This window comes from Callithrix jacchus, chromosome 13 (assembly GCF_049354715.1).
Source record: "Callithrix jacchus isolate 240 chromosome 13, calJac240_pri, whole genome shotgun sequence".
In the NCBI taxonomy this organism is placed as follows: domain Eukaryota; kingdom Metazoa; phylum Chordata; class Mammalia; order Primates; family Cebidae; genus Callithrix; species Callithrix jacchus.
Genome location: NC_133514.1, coordinates 89,279,070 through 89,305,716, shown reverse-complemented (window position 1 = coordinate 89,305,716; position 26,647 = coordinate 89,279,070). Strand labels below are relative to the sequence as shown.

The window sequence follows — 26,647 nt, the reverse complement described above, 5'->3', positions numbered from 1 at the left end:
ATGAGCATCCTACCTTGCATGTTCCTGAACTCCCACGATCTCTACTTCACTATCTGAAGAGGCAATATTAATTTCTTCATTAAGTGGTGCATTTCCAGCAGATGTTTTGTCACTTGCTAGGAATCCTGGATCCAAATGACCTGAGACAGAAGGGGAGGAAAAAAAACAAGCACTGTAGTTTTATTCCTCACAAACAGTGGAAACAACTCACTGAGAGATGTCATCTAGGTTTAGTCACCGAAACAGATTCACCCTGTGAGAACTTGCCACAGCAAAACTGTTACCCATGTCAAATAAGCTGGGGCAGTGTTCTTTGTTCAAATATTGGTTTTAAAAAAATAAACAGAATACATGCTCCTGATGCATATTCAAACAATATGGCAGTACATAAAAGTATGAACTCAAAGTCTCTCACTCTCTACTCCTTAGGAGAAAAAAAATGTACATACTTTGATATACCTGTATCTGTCTACCTAAACCATAATAAGACTCTATATATTTTATACTGTAATGCTTTTTGCATTCAACTCGAGTCAGCTTTTAAATGACCTATGTAACCAACTAGAGGGCAGTGGGGCTCTCTACTGCTTATCATTTTGATAGAACCAAACTGGAAAAGCCCAAAGGCACATAAAGAATAATAATAGAAGTCATCATTAATATCATATATACACTAAAATACCTTGTGAAAGATTTACCATATGTTTTCTCTAAAGAAAAGTAGATTTGACAAAATCTGACCAAAACTACATCAAAAAAGGAAGGCTGGAGGTAAATCACAAGTTGGCTCTGAGCAACTGAAATGTAACTTGTACATTGCTGAGAATTCTCCTTAGAAACAAACCACACATTCTGGAAAAACATAACAATTTGTGGTACTCGGGCATATAAGGATTTCTTTACAAGGATTTTCACAAAGCATGTATTATATGATGCAATAAAACACATTCTCCAACATCACAGAAAACATGAGCTTCAGAGAATTCTCAATAATGGCTAATGGCATGGCATCAAAGTACACAGCTCTAAAAACAATTCTAACGAGTTAAAATAATTTGGCCTATGTAGCAGCTCTTGAATTTTCTGATTTAAAAGGATGAATTTTAGAATATCTAGGAGTTAACACAGAATAAACAGAGTTGCAGTAGGTACAAATTCTCAATTTCTCTCTACAGGGTATTTTTATTTAAATATATTATGATCTGATACAAAATTATTTCCCATAATTAAAAAAAAATCTACATGACACCTAATATAAACTAAACCAATGTAAAGAAAATAAACTTTTGGCTCATCTCTGTAATCTCAGCACTTTGGGAGGCTGAGGCAGGTGGATCAAGAGGTCAAGATCGAGACCATCCTGGCCAACATGCAAAAAAAATTACAAACATACAAAAAAATTAGCTGGGCACAGCAGCGCATGCCTGTAGTCCCACCTACTCAGGAGGCTGAAGATGGAAAATCACCTGAACCTGGGAGGCAGAGGTTGTAGTGAACCTAGATCACGCCACTGCACTCCAGCCTGACCACAGAGCAAGACTCTGTCTCAAAATAATAATAATAATTTTTAAAAGCCTGGGCACAGTGGCTCACGCCTGTAATCCCAGCACTTTGGGAGGTCGAGGTGCATGGATCATGAGGTCAGGAGTTCAAGATCAGTCTGGCCAACATAGTGAAACCTTGTCTCTACTAAAAATACAAAAATTAGCCAAGCATGGTGGTACATGCCTGTAGTCCCAGCTACTCAGAAGGCTAAGACAGGAGAATCACTTGAACCCGGGAGGTGGAGGCTGTCATAGGATGAGATCATGCCACTGCACTCCAGCTTGGGCAACAGAGTGAGACTTTGTCTCAAAAAACACAAAAAGAAAAGAAAAGAAAATTTTACATACAACTCTCTTCTCCTTTTATTCCACCCAAGGTCATTGAGAAATCTTGTACTTTTTTTTTTTTTTTTTTTTGACATGGAGAGATGGAGTCTTGCTCTGGTTGCTCAGACTGGAGTGCAATGGTATGATCTCGGTTCACTGCAGCCTCCGTCTCCAGGGTTCAAGCAGTTCTCCTGCCTCAGCCTCCTAAGTAGCTGGGATTACACATGCTCGCCACCACGGCCGGCTAATTTTTTGTGCTTTTAGTAGAGATGAGGTTTCACCATGTTAGCCAGGCTGGTCTCGAATTCCTGGCCTCTGGTGATCCGCCTGGCTCAGTGTTCCAAATTGCTGGGATTACAGGTGTGAGCCACTGCACCTGGCCAAATCTTGTACTTTCATACTCTTGTGACCCTTGAGTGTAAACCTTTTGGAAAGCTACAGACAGTCTCAAAGCAAGGCTTACAATTTTTATATCTTTTGAACCTATAAACCTATCCCTGATAATTTACTTAGGCTTTAAATAAGCAAAATGTTATGATTTCCTAAGATATTCACTACAGTGCTCTATAACAACCTGGGGAAATTTAACACTATAAAAACAGTAGATTCTGGGTAAAGCTATAAAAAATAACCAAGTTTGAATATGACTGTGGGTCTTGTTCATAATTCTTTAATATTATTTTTACCTTTTATTCTTCAACTGAAAATGATGCATATATGTGAAACATTTTTAACATTTAGAATGGCTCCTAGCTAAACCAGTGATTAAGATTATATCACAGTCTGCATGGGTTTGTGATCCAGATTATGTGGCACTGGAGGTGGACACACATTTGGACCCTATAAGCACACAAAAGGTGACATTCGCCAGATAAAACCCTGTTTTGTTAAATCTAAGAAGCTTGCTTAAATAGAATTGTTTAAGTCTTGCTTTAGGAAACCTAGATTCTGGCTCAGATCCCCAATACCTTGCTTGTGGCCAAGTCTTCATCCAATTTCTACTTCAGTGTTTAGTTATGGCTATCCTCATGCAACTGTTCCAACTGAACTGCTGGGGAAGTATATAAAATCACAGACTCTTGTCTTTACAGCCTTCAACTTTTCCATAAAATTCAATAATTCAAGCAGTCTTTACCGTTTGTTCGTACCTACAATAAATACTTGTGACATGCTATGCACTGTGCTAAGTGCTAGAAATACTACCAGGAACAAGGCAGGCATAGCCTCTCCCCTCAAAACAAACCTGCAATATATACAGAGATAATAAAAAGCAGTCTATTGCACCATGGCTTGAAAATTGCTCTGACAGGGAACATTCACCAGACTTGAGGGTGATCAGGGAAGCTGAGTTCTCAAGGAAGAGCAGGCACAGGTAAGGGGAAGGTAGCATAAGGAACATTTTGTTATCCTTTAAGGTATAAAAGTTTGGTGAGTTTGGGGGTGGCAGTCAAAAGAGTAATGAGAAGGCTAGCAAAGTCAGCAGGTCAGATCATGGTAAGCTGTCTGGACTTAAATTTGAGAAGTAGGAAGCTACTGAACGATTTAAGCAAAAGTGTGACGTGATCTAGTTTTGCATTTTAAAGAATTTCATTTCAGAGTATAGAAATGAAACTGATAGCAAGCACAACAGGAAATACTGGAGGCAACAAAACCAGTTAGATTGCTGCAGCTTCCTGGGTGAGAAATGACTGTGGCCGAACTAGGAAGAAAATAATGGAAAATTCTGTGTGTGTGTGTGTGTGTGTGTGTGTGTGTGTGTGTGTGCGCGCGCGCGCGCGTATGAAAGGAGGGTTAGTAATTCGGCAAATGAAAGAACACAGGAAGTCAAAAGTGATGCTTAGGTTTCTAACTTAGGTAAGTGAATACAGTTATAGTACCATTCTGTGCACTCATGAAAGCTGAGGGTGGTTGCTTAGGGCATGAGGATAATGTGCCTTTGATATGTCCAATAAGCAGTTCACATAACTTAAGTTTTCACATAAATAATGAGTGTTCATGATAGCAGGACTTGTAAGCAAAAGAGACTAATACAGGTGCCAGGAATGTTTCATGAACGAGTGAAACTTCGTGGAGTCAGTAGATGACAGTCAATAGTATGATCGGTACTGTTCTAAAGCTCAGGTCAGAGGTCTAAAGAGGAAATACAGACTTGTTAAGTCCTCAGCAATAGGTGAGAGAATAAAGTTCATCCAGAAGAGTAAAAGGGGTCTAGAGAATCAGAAGAACATAAATAACCACAAGATGGAGTGGGATGGGGGGGGGGATTTAGCCAAGCGTGGTGGTGTGCAACTATAGACTCAGCAACCTGGGAAACTGAGACAGGAGGATTGCTTGAGCCCAGGGGGGTCAAGGCTGCAATGAGCCATGATTGCACCACTGCACTCCAGCCTGGGAGAAAGCCAATGTAGCAAAATAATCTGAAGAATAATGAAAGGGAAAGAAGAACAAACACAGTTTAAGAAATTTGGTTTTGAAGGAAAAGGAGATAGGATGGTAGTCAGTGAGGAACATGGGCTTGAGAAATGGGTATGGGTGGGTGGGGTGTGTGTGTGTGTGTGTGTGCGTGTACAGTTTTTAACGATGAGAGAGACCCGTTCATATTCCAAAAGGGCAGAGAATAGGTTCAACAGCAGAAAGCAGAGGTAATCTGGATTTGTGAAGAACATGTCAAGGCCATCTGCAGAGCATAGGTGTGGGCAGATGCAGAAAAGTGAAGTAGCTACTATGAAGAAAGAATGCTGCCTAAGGAAAAGGAGGAATTTCTGGGAAGCACTGAGAGCCTGGATGAAGCTGCAGACTAGGAAATTAAGGCAACCTTTAACTCTGTTAACAAAGTGATTTTCCCCAGCTATGCTTAGCAGGGTGGATACAAGCTCAAAGTATGCATCCAGGGATCAGACTCTACCAGCTGAGTATAACAGGAAAGTCAGGTCTACAGGTGACACTTGCAAAGGACAGCTGGGCAGGGATCAGACTCTACCAGCTGAGTATAACAAGAAAGTCAGGTCTACAGGTGACACTTGCAAAGGACAGCTGGGCCTATACAAGCTTAAAAGGGAAGGACATGAAGCTGGGAGAGGACTGATAAAGGGCTAGGGGATTGGTCCAATGAGGTAGAAAAGTAGTGTGGTGGAAGTAGCTGCGTAAGAGTACAGAGGCCAGGCACGGTGCCTCAAACCTGTAATCCCAGCACTCTGGGAGGTCCAGGCACGTGGATCATGAGGTCAAGAGATAGGAGACCATCCTGGACAACATGATGAAACCCCTTCTCTACTAAAAATACAAAAGTTAGCAGGGCATGGTAGTGTGTGCCTGTAGTCCTAGCTACTCAGGAGGCTGAGGCAGAAGAATCGCTTGAACCCGGAAGGCAGAGGCTGCAGTGATCCGAGATCATGCCACCACACTCCAGCCTGGTGACAGAGCAAGACTCTGTCTCAAAAAAAAAAAAAAAGAATACAGAAAAGCCTATGGTAGAAAAGTACAGTAAGGAGGGATAGAAGGAAAACCAGTGGTTATGGGAAGTAAAACACTATACTTCCACCCTCTCAGCTACCCACAAAATACAAGCCCCTGGGATCATCCATTTTTTGCCATCTTATCTCCAACTCTGTTGTTCTCCTTTGCTCCTGCCACCCACTGCTCACCCTCCTACAACTTTACCACTGCCTTCTAGAATGCCAACTTCATGGTAAAACACATTGAACTTTCTCTCCACTTCCTTGTGGACTTTCCTGAAGATGTTGTCTCCCCTGCAGTCTTCAAAAGAGGAGGCTGCTCTTAACCCCCAATTCTGGGATGAATATCACTTATGAATTACTCGTCTCCATCCTCCTGTACCAACACCAGTAGGCAGTGCCTTCCAGGAGGTTGTCCTTTAACTGCCCTCTACTAATTCCATGACAGTTACTCGTTTATGAAACAGCCCTGGCACCTGTCTTAGTCTCTCTTTACTTGCAAGTCCTGCTATCATGAATATTCATTATTTATGTGAAAAACCACCTCAAAACTGTCTGTGCCTACTCACTAAGAAGCAAGGAGCTGGGCTGGGCTCCGTGGCTCATGCCTGTAATCCCAGCAATTTGGGAGGCTGAGGCAGGTGAATCACTTGAGGTCAGGTGTTTGAGACCAAGCCTGGCCAACATGGCAAAACCCCATCTCTACTAAAAATACAAAAATTAGCCAGGTGTGGTAGTGCGCACCTGTAGTTCCAGCTACTCAGGAGGCTGAGGCAGAAGAAACGCTTGAACCCATGAGGCACAGGTTGCAGTGAGCTGAATTGCGCCACTGCACTCCAGCCTGGATGACAGAGTGAGACTCCATCTAAATAAATTAAATAAATAAATAAATAAATAAATAAATAAGCAAGCCAGCAAGGAGCTCAACTCCAAGAGGTACTAAAAGCCACCTGTGGTAGACTCACAGTAAAGGGTTCAGCCTGTTTCAATCCTAAAAATAAATAAATGAAATGAATTAAACCAAATTAAAAAGGCAGACTGTGGAGAGCTGGGTCACTACAACCAAACTCTTCCTCCTTGATCACTCAATGCTTTTAAACAATAGTAATTAAGAAAATACAACAACATAGGACAGAGTTAATTAATTCTCAGTATCTCTTTGCCTAGTTCCTATAAACATAGTTCTAATTTATAATTCTACCTTTTTTTTAATTCTACCCTTTCTAGTGTGAAATATCTGTCACCAATATTTCTGAATAACCAGTCCTCACTGACTAGGACTCCACCATCTTCACCTTACCACCTCCAACAGCCTCATTCCAGAGCTAGAAGTATCATCACTTTATTATTTAAGAAAAGTTACTATGCTACTTTTGTTAATTTTATACTGTCTTAAAAAAAAAAAAAAAAGACAAGGTGCCATCACCAATATTTTAGATTCTTCTAACTTTATTCATCATTATGGATCTAGAAACTAGTAATATTCCTTGCACATTGTTAGATAATCCAAACAATTCTGGCAGTGCAATTTTCACCCTTAAAATTGCAATCCAAATTGCTGGCATTTAACATGATTACAAAACCCAGATGATAAGCTAAAACTGGCCAATTAAAATTGGGGTCTGCTTTTTTTTTTTGGAAATGGAGTTTCATTCTTGTTGCCCAGGCTGGAGTGCAATGGCACAATCTCGGCTCACTGCAACCTCCGCCTCCCAGATTCAAGTGATTCTCCTGCCTCAACCTCCTGAGTAGTTAGGATTACAAGCATGTACCACCATACCCAGCTAATTTTGTGTTTTTAGTAGAGACAGGGTTTGGCCATGTTGGTAAGGCTGGTCTTGAACTCCTGACCTCAGGTAATCCACCTGCCTTGTCCTCCCAAAATGCTGGGATTACTGGTGTGAGCCACCTTGCCCAGCCTGGGGTCTGCTCTTACAGCAATTATCTGCATTGGTCAAAATACTAGTGCAAGATAAAATAAGGGGCATGAGAAAGTGGTGGGGGTGCTAAATATAGACTGCCTGGTGAATGTGAAGAACTCCTAGACTAATAGTGTGAGGCATGTGCCAAATTTCCTGTCAGAGCCTCAGATAAACTGTGCCACGCAGAAAACGACCCACACCAAAGCAATGAGATGGTGCATTCTACAAGAGACACCAAAGGCATTCTGGGATGCCTCTGCCTCTTCCTTCTACTATTTCAGAGCAAGGACCATTAGTCCTTTTCTGTCATTGTAACCCTCTTCAGCAGCCCACACATTCCTTTGGGAGCTCCTGTACAGAACCTGATATTCTCTGGCCTTTGGGCTTTGCCCCTCCCCACCCCACCCCACCCCATGCCTGATGGAGGACCTCACAGGATTCCAGTGGCAGAACAGTGCCTAAAGCATACACAAAAGTGAGCCAAAGATGCTATGAGGTTCTTCAAATACTGTCAGTAGTAGTAATCTTTTCCAGTTCTAAGACAAGAACAAGCCCTGTAGAGAAAAATGTAAATATCACAATTACCATATATTAAACTGAAAATAAAGCAAAGCACTTATATTTAGCTATTGTGGCAGCTGGCTGTCTCTGTGTAGGTCTCTGCCTGTGTAGGTCTTTGGAAAGATAACTTCACTATATGAGAAAATTCTAAATTTTATCCTCCCACTCCAGACCTTTTCAACAAGATAGGGTAAGAAAAAGTTACCAAGATAAGGTAATTACCAAGATAGGGTAAGAAAAAGCATTAAAAAAAAGTAGTAACTAAATTATCATGGAAAACAGTTTCTTTCTGTCTTTAAGGGAAATAATGTAACGACTTTTTAAACTATAAATCCACTGGGTAAGAACTAGGCCTGAGCTTTGCAGCACACTAAAGAGAAAGTAATATTACACACTGTATGACAGTCGCATGCTAGGCATAAAAAACATTAACATCTTAAGTCACTACTCATTTAGCTTTAAAAAGAAGCAAATTATTACTTTTAGGTTTTTTTGTTTTTGAGACAAAGTCTCCTTCTGTCACCCAGGTTGGAGTGCAGTGGCATGATCTCAGCTCACTGCAATCTCTACCTCCCAGATCCAAGCAATTCTCCTACCTCAGCCTCCTGAGCAGCTGGGACTACAGGCCATGCCCGGCTAATTTTTGTAATTTTTAAGTAGAAATGGGGTTTTACCACATTCGAGAGGCCGGTCTCAAACTCCTAACCTCGTGATCCGCCCACTTCACCCTGCAAAATGCTGGGATTACAAGCATCAGCCACTGCACCTGCCCTACTTTTAGTTCTTTAACAAGAACATTAAAGACAACCTTAAAAAGTGAAGGAGGAGGGTTGGGCATGGTAGCTAACACCAGAAATTCCAGCACTTTGGGAGGCGGACATGGGCGGATCACTTGAGATCAGGAGGGCAAGGCCAGCCAGGCAATCATGGTGAAACCCAGTCTCTACTAAAAATACAAAAAAATTAGCTGGGTGTTGTGGCAGGTGCCTGTAATCCCAGCTACTGGGTAGGTTGAGGCAGGAGAATCACTTGAACGAGGAGGCAGAGGCTGAGATTGCCAAAGCATTCAGCCTAGGCAACACAGCTAGACTACGTCTTAAAAAACAAGAGTGAAGGAAGAGGTCAAAAATATATAATCTGGCTGGACGTGGTGGCTCATGCCTGTAATCTTAGCACTCTGGTAGGCCAAGACAGGCAGATCACTGGAGGTCAGGAGCTCGAGAGCAGTCTGGCCAACATGGTAAAACCCTGTCTCTTCTTAAAAATACAAAAATTAGCTGGGCGTGGTGGCACACGCCTGTAATCCCAGCTACTTGGGAGGCTGAGGTACGAGAATTACTTGAACCCAGGAGGGAGAGGTTGCAGTGAGCCCAGAATGTGCTACTGTACTCCAGCCTGGGTGATAGAGCAAGACTCTCTCTCAAATATATATATCTTACCATCAACTTGATGCAGATAAACATGAAGAACATGACCAAACTTCATCTCCAAGATACAGAAACATGGCCATTCTGGTCTGATTATTAAAAACCCTACACTAGGAACAGGAAACCCATGATTTATTTCTCTGTACTGCTACCATTTTAGGGACAAATCAAGATTATCATCCCTATTTTAAAAATGGGGGAAATGTTCAGAGTCTACCTTCTTGGCAAGAAGGCTGATGGAAAAAATAAGGTATTTAAAATTTTAACTTCCCAAGGAAAAAAATACTAAATAAGTTCAGTTTACCACACCTACAACAAGCCTTCCTCACCAAGACTTCGCTTCTTTTTGCCTCAACTACATTTATGCTTGCAGTGAGCCCTTACCAGAAACAAAAATGAAACCATTTTAGGATATATTAATACAAGTTCCTAAACATGCTGGATACAAGAGTAACCTGAGGTCATTATTAAAAAGAGATTCCCAGAAACCATTTTAGATTTACTGACAGAATCATCAGGGAGAAACCTAGGAGTCCGAATTTGTATGAGCACACTGGGTAATTTCTATGCTCTGGCAAAGTTTAAGAAGTACTGCAGCAAAAGCAACTCATTGCAGTACAGGAGAGTAAATTAGAAATCCACTGATTAATCCACTAATCACTTCCTTATTCAGTCTACTTCAGCATATTAACATAATGCTGGTTAGCATTTCTGAGGGCCAAGTATGTGCTGTTCTCTGTAGTAAACACACTGTATATGTTATTTCACTTAGTAGTAACAATAATAACCTTTTGGAGTAGATACTATAATAGTTCTGTCCCAGTTTTGCAGAGAGGGAAAACTGAGGCTATATATAATTTACCTCAGGGCATGAGGTTTCAAAGTGGCTGCTGGCTCAAAACCACCCACTACAGTGTTGAATTCCAGCATCAATTATAAAAAGGAAACACATGTCAACAGTTGAAATGGAAAATTTAGGTCTTTTGTTGATCAGTAGCTTCCCTGATCTCAACTTAGTTTTTACCCCTGCATGTGATTTAAGTCTTTTGCCTAGGTTAAAACTAAAACTAAATATATATTTTGGATGCAAGATAATCATCTAATTGCTTGGAAAAAGACAAGCTACTGTATCTTGTCAGTATTAGTATTATTATAGATAATAGTAGTATTATTATAGATGACTATCTGACTAATAATCCAAGTCTCAAAACAATGAACTGGCTACTAAGCAAAAATTCTATTAATATTTTACTGAGACACTGTAAGCATATTTAAATTCACAAGATGGTCCCATTATGATAATTACATCAACACTTAATAATACTTATAGTATTATTAAGTTTTATTTATTCCCCACATAACAGTATGGTCAGATTTAGAGAAAAAAGTGCCTTTGAAAGAGCCAATAAGCTTCAGAATAAAAGTCACGGTGATCTGCTGAGCAGTGGTAACTGCATCCTATGATACACAGAAACCTACATAAAATTTGTAGTCCAATATGTACACATGTTCTATGTATCAGTTATATTCTAGAGAAATTATCATACACATATACCAAAAAACACATAAAGAAATGTTAAGAGCAGTATCATTTAAAATAGCATCTTAAACGTCCAATAAGAGAATGGATAAATTGTGACATATTCATATAGTGGAATACTAAATAGCAGTGGAAAACGAATGAACTAGAGCCACAAGTAACAACAACAAAATTCACAACATTTTTAACTAAAAAAGCAAGTTTCAAATGATTACATTCAATGTGATACCAATTAGCTTTAAAAACATGCTTATTTAGATACATAACAAATGTACTACAAATACATAAAGAAATACATAGGAATATCACACACTAAAGATCAAATTTAGGAAAGCTTTGGCGTGGGAAGGGCAAAGAGAAGGAAAACTGAAGCCACAGTTGTTTTTCTCCTCACATACTTTTACCGTGTTTTATTTCTTAAAAAGAATGGTGGTAATTAAGTGTGATTTTTTAATAATCAGGCTAACAGTTACTTGAATGTGAAAATGTGAATGCTATCCCAAAAGCTAAACTTTAGTGATACTGTAAAACCTCAAACTTTGCATTATTAGGTTAGGTCATATGAAATGGCTGGATTTGTTGTAGGTCAAAAAGTCAATTAACAATTCCATAGGGTTCAACCTAATATTAAGAATTCTACATGTGAAGAGCAAAATGTTGGTAATCATTCATTTTTTACCCCAAAAATTCACTATAAAATGGTCTATATTTAACGGCAAGACTAAGAAAACAGGGAAATAAAACTGAAGTGGAATGGATGACTCAATTGTCAAAGGATGAAAAACAAAGGTAAACCACCTGATGTACAAATTACGTAACTCAGAAACACATATTCTACAAAATGTGGCTAAACTACTTTCCACTGATATAAAGCATTACTTTTTTTTTTTTTTTTGAGATCGAGTCTAGTTTTGTCACCCAGGCTGTAGTACAGTGGCACGATCTCGGCTCACTGCAACTTCTGCCTCCCAGGTTCAAGCAATTCTACAGCTGGGATTACAGGCACCCACCACCATGCCGCCACTAGGCCCACCAACACACCCAGCTAATTTCTGTATTTTTTGTAAAGACGGGGTTTCACCATGTTGGTCAGACTGGTCTTCAACTCCTGACCTCAACTGATCCTCCCACTTCGGCCTCCCAAAGTGCTGGGACTATAGGCATGAGCCACTGGCCCAACAGCATTATAACTTCTTTTCAAAGTATTTGTATTCATACATATTAATAAATCCTTACAAGACAATTGTTGGGCAAAACAAGTATTTATACATATAAAAACTGAAGTCCAGAGGAGAAACTGGCCCAAGGGCAAACAGGCAGTTACCAGTCCAAAAAAACAAAAAATTCAAAACTAAATCCAGGTTGTGTTCCAAAATTAGCTACATTAAATTAATCAGGTCAACAAACAAGTGATTTTTCCTTAGTTCCAATCTAAGATTATGAAAAGGATTTAAGACAATATTCAGTGGAGTTCTGTCTCAATACAAAAGTTCTAAATTATAACTCATTTTTTATAATATAAAACTCATTTTTCATAAAAATAACTTTAGGCAGTGATTAAACTATTAGATTAACTCATACAACCAATGCATTTATAAATTAACTAGAAAACTATAATCTTTCAGCAACACTAAAGATATTATACACTATATAAGCAGTCTCTCAATCCCCTTCTTTCCTTAAATGTTCAGTGCTAGTACTTTAAAAAAAAAAGGTTTGAATTAGAATGTTGAAAGAAAGGTTTGAGGAAAATATTGAAGGAGACTTAGAGGTATTGTCAAAGTTTTTCAAAGATAACAGCAGTGGATTTTTAGTGAATAAATACCACTTTTAAGAATAATCACAAAACTAAAAAAATGTACAAGAGGGACAGATTTTTTTTCCTGAGAAAATAGAGGCAGAAACTAAAAGAAAGGGGTCAGAAAAGACAAATAAGAACTTACTGAAGAGGAATTAACAGAGTCACTCCACAGCAAGAAGCACAAGAAACAGTGGCAGTACTGTGTCTGAACAGCCAGCCCCACAGGGAGAGAGATTTCAACGGTTCCCTATCCAAGCTGCAAGGACACTACCCACAATTAGGTGAAAGAACTGGCCAAAGAATATGAGGGTAACTTGGTCATTTTTGCATATATTGGGCATTTTTAATCCAAGAAATATGCCTACTGAAACCTACCAATACCCACAATTAATGTCTTAAATACTCTTAATTGTACTTGCTTTCTAAGTAGGAAAGATGAATGACAAGCTATCGAAATTGTTTGAGGTATAAATGGCAGCCTAGATAGTCACAATCAATCATTCAAGGCCAGATGTCTCTGCTATGACCTGTTCTCCTCCTCAGGGTTCACTACAAGGAAAACAGCTGCCAGGAGACATGCATATTACACCATTAGAGAAGGGGAATGGGGAAGACCAACCTGCCTCTGCATTCAGCTCCTCTAGAAGCCCGCTGGTCCTCCAGGTAGCTCCTGTGTCCTGGCCGCCTACAGAATTATTGTGTTCTTGAACTACTGCAGCCGCCAATAAATTGTCCACATTTACCACTTCTGGGTCAGAGCTGGTGTCAGACATATCATAATGAGCTACAACTGGAGGTCCATCTAGGGAGGAAAGAAAATGTATACTTGTATCTAACGTGTGGGGTGAAAAATACTTCTAAAACTAGTAAGAGCCCTCTAAATGTCAGTTGCCTTTAGTATTCTATCTGATCAGAAAAGCTGCACTTTATATATCTAACATTTTGTACATAATGTGAAAGTGAAAAAGATAATCCAAGCTTACAAAGATGATGGACACATTTTGGAAGGAGGAAAAGGAGTGTTACTATGAAGAACAGAAGACAAGACTATACTCAACAATGTTACACTGAATTCCTATCATACTTCTAAAGAGCAAGATTAAGAAAAAAAGGATGACTCCACAGAGAAAGTAGAACTGATTTCTTAAAGGAAAAAACTGATATGAATTATTAAAACCCAATTTATATTTTTTTAAAGGATGAACCTAGTTCTTTCTCTTACTGGCTAATATAAAAAGTCTCTAGCAGATTCAGAAAAGAAAATCAAATATATTTTTCTATGTCCTAAAGAAATAAGGTTAACTCTAGAGCTCTATTTGACTAATGTATCTATTTCCAGTAAAGTCCTTTTATAAAATAACAGAGATGTTATACACTTTACAACATTCTATGAAAAGACAATACAACAAAAATCCATTTTCAGGATTTTGTTTTGGATATCTTATGAGGGATTCTATTTTCTTTTCCCTAAGAAAGACAACCAGCTCGTACTCCAACTAAATGATATACAATCTTATGGGTGATTTTTTTAGGAAGATGTTAAAGTTCTTACTGGAAGAGATCCCTTCCACCCTCAAATCCCCTAACTGGCTGAAAAAGGCAGCTGAGTTTCAAAGTAAATTACACAGCAGGAATTCATGCTAAAATAACTCAATATTCATGCTTGTAGAATAGATACATGCTTTAAAATACTAATTCTACCCCTTAAAAAAATTAACAGCAAATAGCAAAGTTTTCCTTCAAGTAAGAAATCCCACTACTACTCCTATTTTAATACAAAGCAGAAATAAAGGAATGCTGTTTTTTCTCCCAAAGGCTATCTATGAAGCGCAAGCTTATTTTCATAAAGGTTTTAAAATATCCAATAAATGAAGGTTAAACACACCTATTTTATGAAACTCTTGACTATGAAGGAATGCGTATGTGCCAAGGAATCATAAACATGTAACACAATGTAGTATTACTATTTTAATACAAATATCCATTGTGTAAATTGTCACTGAACAAAAACACACTTTGGGTATTGACCCCTTAAAACTAAACTACCAAACCACAGGTTTATGTAGTAATATTTTGTAAATAAAAAATGACCAAACAAAAAAGCAAATGAGTTGTTAGGTGCCACTGTATAAAGAACAGACATGTCACAATATGAAATTCTGACGATCATGAAGTCTTTAGTTGACTACTTAAAAATAATATCCAAATCCCCTTAAGGGGTAAATCAATTCAATGACCATAAAATTCAACAGTGTGGCCGTGGTATAAGTTAGTAATTGATTTTAGTTTAAACAGCAAAAAACTGATTCATGTTTGAGGTTTTTCTTTTCTAAAAAGAAAAGAAAGATGCAATATTCTATGGTGTTCTCGTCAGAGTTCAAAATGATTATTATGGAATCAAGATACTGTGTGATGTCCAAATACTTGGGTGCAGAAGATATGAGGGCCAAGTACAATATTGACTATTTGACCGTATGCTCTATTTTTTTAAGGGCTTTTTTTTTTAGTTGTTTGTCGCAAGTTATTTTAGTGAGTTATTTTAAAATTTACATGACTAATACCATTCAGAGCTTCTTGCCCTCATATTTTCCACCTCTAACCCCAAATTGAGGCAACAGGTCGGTCAATAGTCAAGTCAAAATTGTACCACTCCTACATGTATAATCATGCAAAAAGTATAAGTGTATACATGCAGAGTGACATCACCTACCCATGAAAATAACTCGTCTGAAAGTCTTCATCAGTAGGAAATACAAGCATAAACTTGTTATCTGGCTTCATTCTTGTATCTTCCATATTTCCAAACAGCACACCTTATAACTTAGCTTAAATTTAGTATTCATCATAAACAGAGACAGCAATATTTACATATATTACACTTAAAATTGAAAATAAATTATGATCACTGTCATTTTTCATTTCCAATATATTCAAACAATGATAAGTCAATACTATATAAACTTCAACAAAATAATGAAATGGTTGTCTTTCCAACTTTGTCTTCCAACAAGAAACCACAACTAAGGATCTTGTGTTCCAAGGTCATTTTACACCTATCATTAGGAAACCATTATTAAATAAAATTTGTTTAAAGCACTTGAGGACGTGTGTGGTGGCTCACGCCTGTAATCCAAGTATTTTAAGAGGCTGAGGCAGGAGGATCACTTGCAACCAGGAGTTTGAAACCAGCCTGGCCTTGACAGGGAAACCCCATCTCTACTAAAAATACAAAAAAATTAGCTGGGTGTGGTGGCACACAACTGTAATCCCAGCTACTCGGGAGGCTGAGGCATGAGAATCGCTTGAACCTGGGAGGCAGAGGTTTCAGTGAGTAGAGATCATGCCACTGAACTCCAGCCCAGGCAACAGAGTGAGACTCTGTCTACACACACACACACACACACACACACACACACACACGGCGCTTGGCATCAGGATTTGTTCTCCAAGCTACTATACAAATATTAGCTAACTTACTTATGGTAACAATTTATGACATCCTTTTAATATGTGATTCTTGCTATACAGAAGTAAATGACAGGTAAGATTCTGCAGATATTTTATCTGCTTTTTAAAAGAAGTATCTCTTGAAGAAGAAGAAAAAAAAAGACTTCTGGGGAGGAGGTAGAAAAATTCAGCACATTAATAACAGAAGTTGGCTGGGCATGGTATATCATGCCTGTAATCCCAGCACATTGGAGGCTGAGGCACGGATCACTTGAAGTCAGGAGTTTGAGACAAGCCTGGCCAACATGACAAAACCCTGTCCCTACTAAAAATACAAAAATTAGTCAGGTGTAGTAGTGCATGCCTGTAATCCCAGCTATTTGGGAGGTTGAGACAGGAGAATCTCTTGAACCTAGGAGGCAGAGGTTGCAGTGAGCTAAGATTACACCACTGTACTCCAGCCTGGGCGACACAGTGAGACTCCATCTCAAAAATAATAATAAAATAACAAAAGCTGTTATCTATTTGACTCTATTGGTTCATTACAGAATAGAATAAATATGGGGATACTGCCCTTGCTCTCATTTGGTTACTCTTCTATGCTACTAAAACAACTGCATTGCTACTAAGACTGTTTCCACTTTCAAAAACATCAAAGTAGTTGCTTCAAGTAAAGTTATACATGAACACATTTCCAATTTAAGATTCAGTCATAAAAGCATATTCCATGCTTACAACATTCAAGTTAGCCAAGCTGTACATTCTCCCATCTGCCCGCTCTGATGTCTGTCACAATCTTAAAACATAAATTTCTAATATTGAACTTACTGGTTTTCCTATAATCATTAAAAACATCCTTCTGTAGAGGTAAATGTAACACATCTGTGTTAAATAATTAATAACTATTCAATCTGTGGTTAACTCAGGTGCTATTTCTCCTCCTAATCAAATTCTTTTGAAATGTTTGCTGTCACAATTACAACACTAGAAAAGTTAGAAGTCAAAAACCCCACCAACAGTTGGGCACAATGGCTCATGCCAATAATCTCAGCACTCTGGGAGGACGAGGCAGGAGGATTGCTTAAGCCCAGGAGTTCAGGATTGTATAGCCGGGCAATACAGCAAGACCCCCATCTCTATTATTAAAAAATAATAAAATAAAATGTTAGCATTTTTTTTTAAATCTACCAACTACTTTTTATTTAAAAACATGAATTCGAGCCGTGGTGGCTCAGGCCAGTTGTTCTGGCACTTGAGGAGGTGAGACTACACGTTCAAGGCCAGCCTGGGCAACATAAGAACCTCTCATTCATTAAAAAAAAAAGTCAATTCATCCATTTTATGCTAGAAATGGGTTTGTACTGTCTCACTATCTTCTACCCTATAATAAATAGGTTCTAACTTTTCAAATACCAAAACATAGATGTATCTCTGTTGTCACACATTTCTGATACAGTAGGGTCTACCCTCTTATAACCTTAAGCCTTCTGCATTGTTGCCATCAAATGTTTAATTTTATGAATTAGTTTCCTTTTCAAGTATGTTCTAAATCTCATTAGAAAATATGAATTACAAAAGCAAATCAAAACAAAACTTAACTTTTCCTTTACTATGTTTATCCCATGACAAATTCCTCTTTCCAGGGTTGACAATCCGAAGCACGGGATTTAAAAACTAAGCAAAATAATTACATAATTCATTACTTTCATTTTACAGATTGAAATTTGAGTCCTAATTAGATGAAACCACAATAGACTATAATTGTTCTCATTGTTGAAGGAAGGAAGAATATACAGGATGAGATTGAGAGTAGCATAGGAAGTACAGATTTTTGGCAGCAGACACAGGTTAAAGCCCTGCCTACACCCTCTTAGCTACATGACCCTGGTGGGTTATTTCACTCCTCAGTGTCTTCACAGAGTTATAGTGAGGGTTAAAGAAGACGTTAACAAAGAACACAAAAGGAATTCAAATACTGATCCACTGCCCTACCTTTCCATTATACTTAGCACCTGCCCTCTTTGTTGTTTGTTTGCTTACCTTTGCATGTACACTCTGCTGTACACCATCAGCACGCAAGAAGCTCTGAGGAACGTCAGTGCCTACGCCAGTGCCTTATGTTGGTCATAGATGAACCCAATTTGGTAAGTAAATGCTTTGGCTAGGATTCACAGTTGAATGAGGTCATCACAAATGTGACTTTTGTATTTTTGTTTAAAGTAAAATGTCAGGTTGCATGTATTCATAGAAAAATGTTTCGAAGCCAAATGGAAATTGCTTTGGATTAATCTATATTTACCATCATCTTGCCTACAAGAGCACCTCCACTAACACCAGTGTTGTCACTGTCTCATTTTGAAGTTGCACTACATCTAGGAAACAGGAGGTAACCCAGAGACACATAGAAACATCATTTTCCCTTCCCTCTCTATTGTTAAGTCTAAGGCACAAGGAAAGGTGGGGCAAAGAACAAATAGACGGTTGGCCCCTTTGACCCCCATATTTCAATGTCTATAGTAATACAGCCATGGTAATATACAATAAAGCCCAGAGGAAATTCCCTTCTTCCTCTTTGCCATACCCAATCTCTCCAATCTTCTCGATAAGAGAAGTAAAATAATCTGTCTTGTTGCTACCAAAGGACCCTATTGCAGGCCTTCTGATGGCATAAGGAAGGGTAAACATCTTACATTCCAGATAGTGAAAAGCAAAAAATCTTATACCTTATCTAGCCAAGGAATCTAAATAGGGGGAATGAGGTGTGGGCATGAGGGACTGAGGGAAAGTGGCAAACCTCAAGAGTTACAGAATGAAATCTGCATTTTAATAGAATCTACTCAAGAAAAGAAAAAAAAATTTGATTACGCATCAGAATATTTACCAATATGAAAATTTATATTTACAAATGAGGCCAGGCACAGTGAGTGGCTCACGTCTGTAATCTAGCACTTTGGGAGGCCGAGGCGGGAGGATCACTTGAGATCTGGAGTTCAAGACCAGCCGGGAAAACATGGTGAAATCCCTGTCTCTACTAAAAATACAAAAATTAGGCCAGCAGGTGGCACACACCTGTAGTTCCAGCTACTCAGGAAGCTAAGGCAGGAGAATCACTTGAACTTGGGAGGGAGAGATTGCAGTGAGCCAAGATCGTGCCACTGCACTCCAGCCTAGGCAACAGAGCAAGATTCCATCTCAAAAAAAAAAAAAAAAAAAGAAAAAAGAAAAAAATAATAAAAATACCAATCATCAAAAAAAAAAAAAAAAAAAAAACAACTAATCATTACTTCTCAGCCTTTTGGCTAAGACCAAGTGCAAAATATCAACCAAGAAAATAGAAAAGAAAGCAGTCATTTTCAAAACATCTCAAAAAAGAAGAATTTCATCAACAAAAGACAAAAATCTGTAAAGGGCCATTTCCAGAAAAAAAGCCTTAAATACTAAAAACTATGTGTATTATTTTCTTCAGAATAACATCATAAAATTATTCTGGTCAAAGAAAAAATGTCTAAGATACATGGAAATGAAATGCAGCAACATGCACTGGAACTTTATATTTAGGAGTTAAGTCATTTTTTAAAAATCAAACCAAATGACTGTACTTTTTACTTCTTCCATTATACTCAATTATTAAAATTTTAAACCACAGTTTCCAAGATGAAAATAAGATTTTAAGGATTACATTTGTCCTTAAACTCATAAACGTTACATCAGTCTGTCCACCCAGAAAAGCTATTTATGATATTGACAAAGGGTTAATTTACCATCCTGAAAAGATCAAAGAAGTAAAACCAAAGGTTCAAGATTATCAGAGTAATGGAAAATCCGATCAATAGAAAAAACAATTTAATGCATAACCACTAACTATAAAGTTGTGAAGCCTCTGATTCAAGTGGAGTTATTCAAAAGATAACTCAGGTAATTCATTGGATATTTAAGAGAAGCTATAAATACAGAAATGAGGCACTTGAAGAGGTCACCATCTTTCAATTTATCTATTTCAGGGACAAATCCATGACCTACTGCTTTAAGGATTTAGATCCATAGAGAAAAAACTAAAATATCTGTACTACATAAATTGAGAAAGAGCACAAAATTTAGATATATTAGCCACATCCCTAAATCTATGTGTTAAAGAGTCATCCATTCCACATTCTAGTCTTTTGATTCCTCCTTCATGCAGTCTAAATTTTGCTAATTTTCCTAACATTCATCAGTTTTTAATAGGATAGTTTAGTAGGACATACAGTTTAAAGAAAAAGAATCTTGATCTTTTATGTTCACAGTGGTATTATTTCTTCAATTACCAAAAAAAAAACTAATCTCCAAAATATGTAAAATCTATTATTACATTAATTAGAAACTAATATCATGTATTTCATTGCAGAAAAGGAAGTTTCTTGATTCAGCAACACCTAATGTGAATTAACTGGTGGGGAATCACATAACACCATCCTCAACAGAGTAACAGGAAACATTTCTTTTTCAAAATTTTTATTCATCTAGGTTTGTTACATGTCAAATGCACAGTGAGGTAAAGGATATTAAGAAAATGCAATAAAATAAAAACAGTAATTTGATAACATTCTTCCCAAATCTTAAAGTTATATTATGAATAAGACTTAACTGCCTAAGATTACACTTCTTTATGGATATTCCTTCAGTTTTTATAACATCTTCTATTTTACACTGTGGTAATTTAATATAACAGAATATCTACTCAATACTAGCAAACTACCAGTTTGGTTGCAACTTCCACTAACTTTCCTAAACTTCAGAGGAAATAAAAATAGAAACCAAAGGAAAAAAATGAGTATAGAAACCTGGAAGTTATTCCATGTTACATATAATTCATAAACTCATAACTTCTAAACAAATTAAAATGACATGTTTTTTATCTGTACTGTGATTAAGGGCATATGTTATTTTTGAAGGGGATTTTGAGAAAAAAAATTTTACTGGAATTGTTTTGACACCGTATTTTTTCTGACATGTGGTAGTCCAAAAAATCTTTTTCATTATACCTCATTGTAATATTTAAGTAATTTTTTAAAAGGAGAGAGGAAAATCAATATAAGCTAAATAAAATATAAAAGGTACAATTAATTTAAAAGGCTACCTTTTTGTAAGATAACATGCCCATAATTTGCTACTTTAAACAAATGATAACACAAAGCCTATCTGCCATCTTTCCTATAATGTTCATGTAACTGTATACCTTTAGGCAAAGTCAACTCTATGTTAAAAATTATCAGTAATATCAATTTAGGGTACTTTGCTTATAAAAGAATTCACTGTATTGTTTCCTTCATTAACAAGCACACTTGATACATTTTAAATCATTCTGCATACAACCTTTAAGAAATAAATGAGACCAGGCTCAGTGGCTCACACCTGTAATCCCAGCACTTTAGGAGGCAGAGGCAGGTGGAACATCTGAGGGCAGGAGTTCAAGACCAGCCTAGCCAACATGGTAAAACCCTGTTTCTACTAAAAATACAAAAAAATTAGCTGGGCGTGGTGGCAGGTGCCTGTAATCCCAGCTACTCAGGAGGCTGAAGGCAGGAGACTCACTTGAACCCGGGAGGTGGAGGTTGCAGTGAGCCAGTATCGCGCCACTGCACTCCCAGCCTGGGCAATAAGAGCAAAACTCTGTCTCAAAAAACAAAAAACAAAAAGAAAGAAAGAAAGAAAGAATTCTTAATGTAAATTGAGATATACCTAGACCTAGAGACTCTTGCTATTAAATCTTAGTAACAATAGGGAATGATAAAAGCAATACTGAAAATACATTAGTTGCTGTATACACTTTTATTCGGTCTGCTAGTGAGCTTTCAAAAAAAAAGCCCCAAACCTTTCATCTTTTTTAAAAGACATCTTTTCTCAAGCTTAATTACCATAGCTAGGTTTATATGTAGGCAACTTTTATTTTCTTACATACCTTTAGTAAGCAATAAACAGGTGTTATATTAACAATCTGAATCCATTAGAAATCACTGTAGACAACTGTACAGTTATCTGCCTCCAGCCTCTTGTCACGTCTAACATTAATGAAATTCAGTTACTTCAGAATTCTGAACATGGGTATGTACATGCATACACACATCCCTGAGATTAGGCTCATCTCTCAGTAAAATACAAACAAAAAACAGGTAACGCTTTCCAACTTGGAGCCCTCCAAATAACAATCTTCATGCTACTTCTATTTTTTTTTAAAGTAAAATCTCATGTAAAGTATTAAAGCCTTAAGATTTTACCTTCACCTTGTTGTGCTCTAAATTAAAATTTTATGTGGGCTTTAAAAATTACATTTGGTTTCAATAATGCACAAAAAGTACAGATCAGTGTGATTAAGAGAGTTATTATTGTCTAATAAGTGGCTCATTCAGATCACTCTAATCTGCTAGTTAAATTCTCTTAAGATGATTAGGTATCTAATGTCCTAGGACACTGAGCTAGCACAAACTAGGCAGAAAGCAGGCTGTAGCTAGGTTACCAAAAAACACATTTACCTTTAGTGAGAGGATAATGGCCTCTTAAATGTCGACTAAAGAGAAATACTAAAAGAAGTACCAACATGTAACAGCCAGCAATAGACTTATAACTGTAGTAGGTAAAACTATAATTTGTTTCCTAACATTTCTCAAGTTATTTTTTTTTACAATGCTTGATTTTTTTTAAATGAAATAACTTTTTTAAGTTTGCTGCTTAATCCTTTTAATTATCTCCCATGAAAACAAGAGAAAAAAATTATCTGACAGATTAGACAAAGGGAAATTCCATATGCACATACTACAGAGATGCAATAGTCCAGATATGGGACTTTATTCTTAAATAAAAAAGTATTTCAACCATTTCTGGATTAGTGCTCTAGGCTGAAAGAAATTTCTTTCCAGCATTAACCTTTTATAGACTACAAATAAATACAATCAGGACACGGTCCTTAACATTCTTAAAAATGTAGGAAAATTAAGGGAAATAAAGGGAGGACCACTAAAGACTTAAACAATAGCTACATTAAAATGCTATCACATAATCCAAAAGTAATTCCCACTTACTAGTATTAGTACAATACATGTAATCTTAAGCATACAGATTGCCTCAGGGAAAGAAAATGCAATAGCCTACACTAGTCATGTAAAAAAATACCTATTAAAACTACTTCACAAGGCAAGGTGTGGTGGCTCGTACCTGTAATCCCAGCCTCCCAATCCCTTGAGCCCAGAAGTTTAAGACCAGCCTGGGTAACACAGCAAGACCCCACCTTTGCAAAAAATAAGAAAATTAGCCAGACATGGTGGCACACACTTGTGGTCCCGGCTACTAGGGAAGATCGCTTGAGCCTGGGAAGTTGAGGCTGCAGTGAGCCTTGATTGTGCCTGGGCAACAGAGCAAGACCCTGTCTCAAAAAAATTTTTTTAAAACAAGTACTTCCCATACTTGACACATCTTTAAGTGTCTGTAATATAAACACAAAGTATGTTGAAAGGGGATTTTTTAAATTGTGCTACCTGGAAAAGGTATAACCATTTTAAAGCAAAATGTATCATTTTTCAAAACAATACTCCTTAAGACAGCAATGCATTACCTTCAAAGCACTCTGCAAAACCTAAAAATCAAGATAAAAATTTTTCATATATATATTTGTTATAAATTATTCTTAAGGTTAAACTCTCCAAATCACAGGATGTCAAATTTTACTTTAGGATAAATTTTTAAATATTTTGGTATAGGTTCTAAGAATTAAATCAGTGTATTCTGGTGTTCCTTATCTTTCTGCCAAAACCTTTTGCCTCCTTTACTTCAAATTTTGTAGAAAAGGCTTTCCAAAATTATTAGTGTTCAACACCTTTTCATATATTCAAAATGTTATATTCTTTTCTTGAATATTAACTATTAATATCTATGTTTTAGGTCGGGTGTGAATCCCAAAGAATCCCAACACTTTGAGAGGCCATGGTATGCAGATCATGTAAGCCCAGGAGTTTGAGGCCAGCCTGGACACCATAGCAGAACCCTGTCTCTACAAAAATATATAAAAATTAGCCAGGTGGAAGTCCTGGCTATTTGGGAGGCTGAGTTGGGAGGAACACTTGAGCCTGGGAGGCAGAGGTTGCAATGAGCCGAGACAGCACCTCTGCACTCCAGCCTAGATAATAGAGTGAGACCCTAGCTCAAAAAAAAAAAAAAACCTACATATGTTGGTTAATTCTATTCCACTGAAACGTTTTCCTTAAAGGCAAAAAAAAAATCTATAGAGTTCTTGCCTGATTATCCAATAACAATGAAAATCAGAATGCATCCAGTTAATACAATACTAGCAATAAGTTATCTATGTTATTCTTCAAAGATTAACCTTTTCTATGTTAAAATGCATTTCAAAGCATGCTTAATATATTAAGTATTATATCATAAAACAAAAAGGCCTGTTAGGTGCTTGAAGCAGTTTACACATGCACAGAAAAGTAGTCCTTAACATGCTGAAATTAATATTTTCTTACATCTAAAAATCCATGTCTAATAAAAATCTGTGATCCCAGGAAGAAGGTGAAGACAGAACTTCCCCGAAAACATCTCAGTGTCAAGTAAATTCAGTCATCCAAAACCAATATGCTCTTCCTGTTGACGTAAACTTAATTTAAAAAAACCTATTTGTAGAAATAGTTAACCAATGTTGCATTATCATTTCAGAGAGAAACCCATCAGTTGTAATAAACTCTTACATGTTTTATAATGAAAAATCGCCAGGTGCAGTGGCTCAGGCCTATAATCCCAGCACTTTAGGAGGCCAAGGCAGGCAGTTCACCTGAGGTCAGGAATTCGAGACCAGCCTGGCCAACATCACAAAACCCCGCCTCTACTTAAAATGCAAAAATTAGCTGGGCATGGTGGCAGATGCCTGTAAACCCAGGTAATTGGGAGGCTGAGGCAGGTGAATTGCTTGAACCCGGGAGGCAGAGGTTGCAGTGAGACAAGACCACACCATTGCACTCCAACCTGGGCAACAAGAACAAAACTCCATCTCCCCAAAAAAGAAAAAAAAAAAAGTAAACACAGTGGAAAATCCGATTTTTAAAAACCACTTAGTGTTGGCAAACTTACATATTCCTATTGAAGACTGTCATCCTAATTTAGCTGTGTCTCACAGTACTACTAGAAACCTTTAAAAGATAAAATGCTAGTATTTCTCAATCCCAGGCTGCATATAAAAACATCTATCATGTTCCAAGACCTTCAATCCTGTGATATTTTCTATCCTTTGACACACTCTTTGAGCTCTTTAAGATAACTAGGGCCCATTTATTTTTAGTTCAAGGATTGAAAAACTTAAACTGGTAGTAGATTCACTAATAAACGTAGTCACTAGCAATTTAAAACCCCACCTAATACACACCCTTGATATATCTTTGTCCTCTACAGGTACCCTTTACATCAGGGTACTAGAAATTCCACTGGCTGATGCCTACCAGATTATTGCCTTGGGCACTAAGCTTTAAATTAGAGCTCAAACTAAAAATCTATCTCCATGTCAATGAAAAATACTATTTTTCTCATCCATGAAATCAAGCTGAAGTCTAATCTGCTTTCCCTACATTATCTTGCATAGGAGGCACACAGCAAATATTTGCTCAAAAAGTATTGTGCTCTTCCTGCATACAAGTGATACTGAATATAATTAATGAAAAACTAGCAACAAATTAGATTATTAAATGACATATGGAACAATGACATTAAAATGTTCAGGGAGTACATTCACTTACAATCTTCACAGTTAACTATGAGGTCCCCCAATTAGAAGCAGAAGTCAACAATGTCTGTAGAGAATAAGTGCTAAGAGGCTCTCAAGGAATTAACCATCTACCTATTTGGGTTCACTAAAATTTCCAGCTTTTTGTTTTATTTATATTTTTGGTAAAAAGCAAAGAAGAGGACGGCTCCTACTATTATATAAATATGGTTCTACGTTCCAACCATACGTAACAAAACTCAAGCTAAAGTTTATCAAATTCTGGGCTGTTTTGAATACCTAATTTTTAAAAAGAAACTGTTTACTATTGCAGCTTTTGAAATATCAGGGCCAGGTGCAGTGACTCACACCTGTAATCCCAGCACTTTGGGAGGCTAAGGCAGACAGATCACAAGGTCAAGAGTTCGAGACCAGCCTGGCTAACGTAGTGAAACCCTGTCTCTACTAAAAATACAAAAAAAATTAGCCGGGCATGAGGGTCGGCACCTGTAATCCCAGCTACTCAAGACTCTGAGGCAGGAGAATGGGTGGAGGTTGCAGTGAGCTGAGATGGCGCCACTGCACTCCAGCTTGGGAGACAGAGTAAAACTCCGTGTCTCAACTTACCATGGGTAAAAGCATATTCTTTTCTTACACAATCCAAAATGCAAATTGTTGACACAATTAATTTTGTGATAGATTCAAAGGTTGTTCTGTAATATTCCCATTTCCAGCAACATTAATTAGAAAATTGCTATTATATATCTTTGGGAACTCCGACATACTGTCAACATTTGGACAAGTCATGAAAGAATCAAAAGCTGCTGTGGCAGTACTGGGAAATCAGACATCTGCCATGTAAAAGCACTTGATAGGATGATAGGAAAAATTCTTTGGCC

General features: G+C 37.5%; 1 protein-coding gene across 10 annotated transcripts in view; it reads right to left on the bottom strand.

The window, feature by feature from the left end:
• ARK2N (arkadia (RNF111) N-terminal like PKA signaling regulator 2N) overlaps window positions 1-26,647 on the bottom strand; it is a 96,357-nt gene that overhangs the window by 12,496 nt on the left and 57,214 nt on the right. For 5 of the 10 annotated variants that reach the window (XM_054244147.2, XM_035270934.3, XM_054244148.2 and 2 more), the window contains 2 exons: window positions 13,197-13,379; window positions 14-140 (listed from right to left, as the gene is read on the bottom strand). In XM_054244147.2, coding sequence (XP_054100122.1) covers window positions 14-140; window positions 13,197-13,379 — 310 coding nt within the window. The remainder of the gene's footprint in view (window positions 1-13; window positions 141-13,196; window positions 13,380-26,647) is intronic. The other 5 variants (XM_054244151.2, XM_035270936.3, XM_078348068.1 and 2 more) reach the window with 1 other exon arrangement.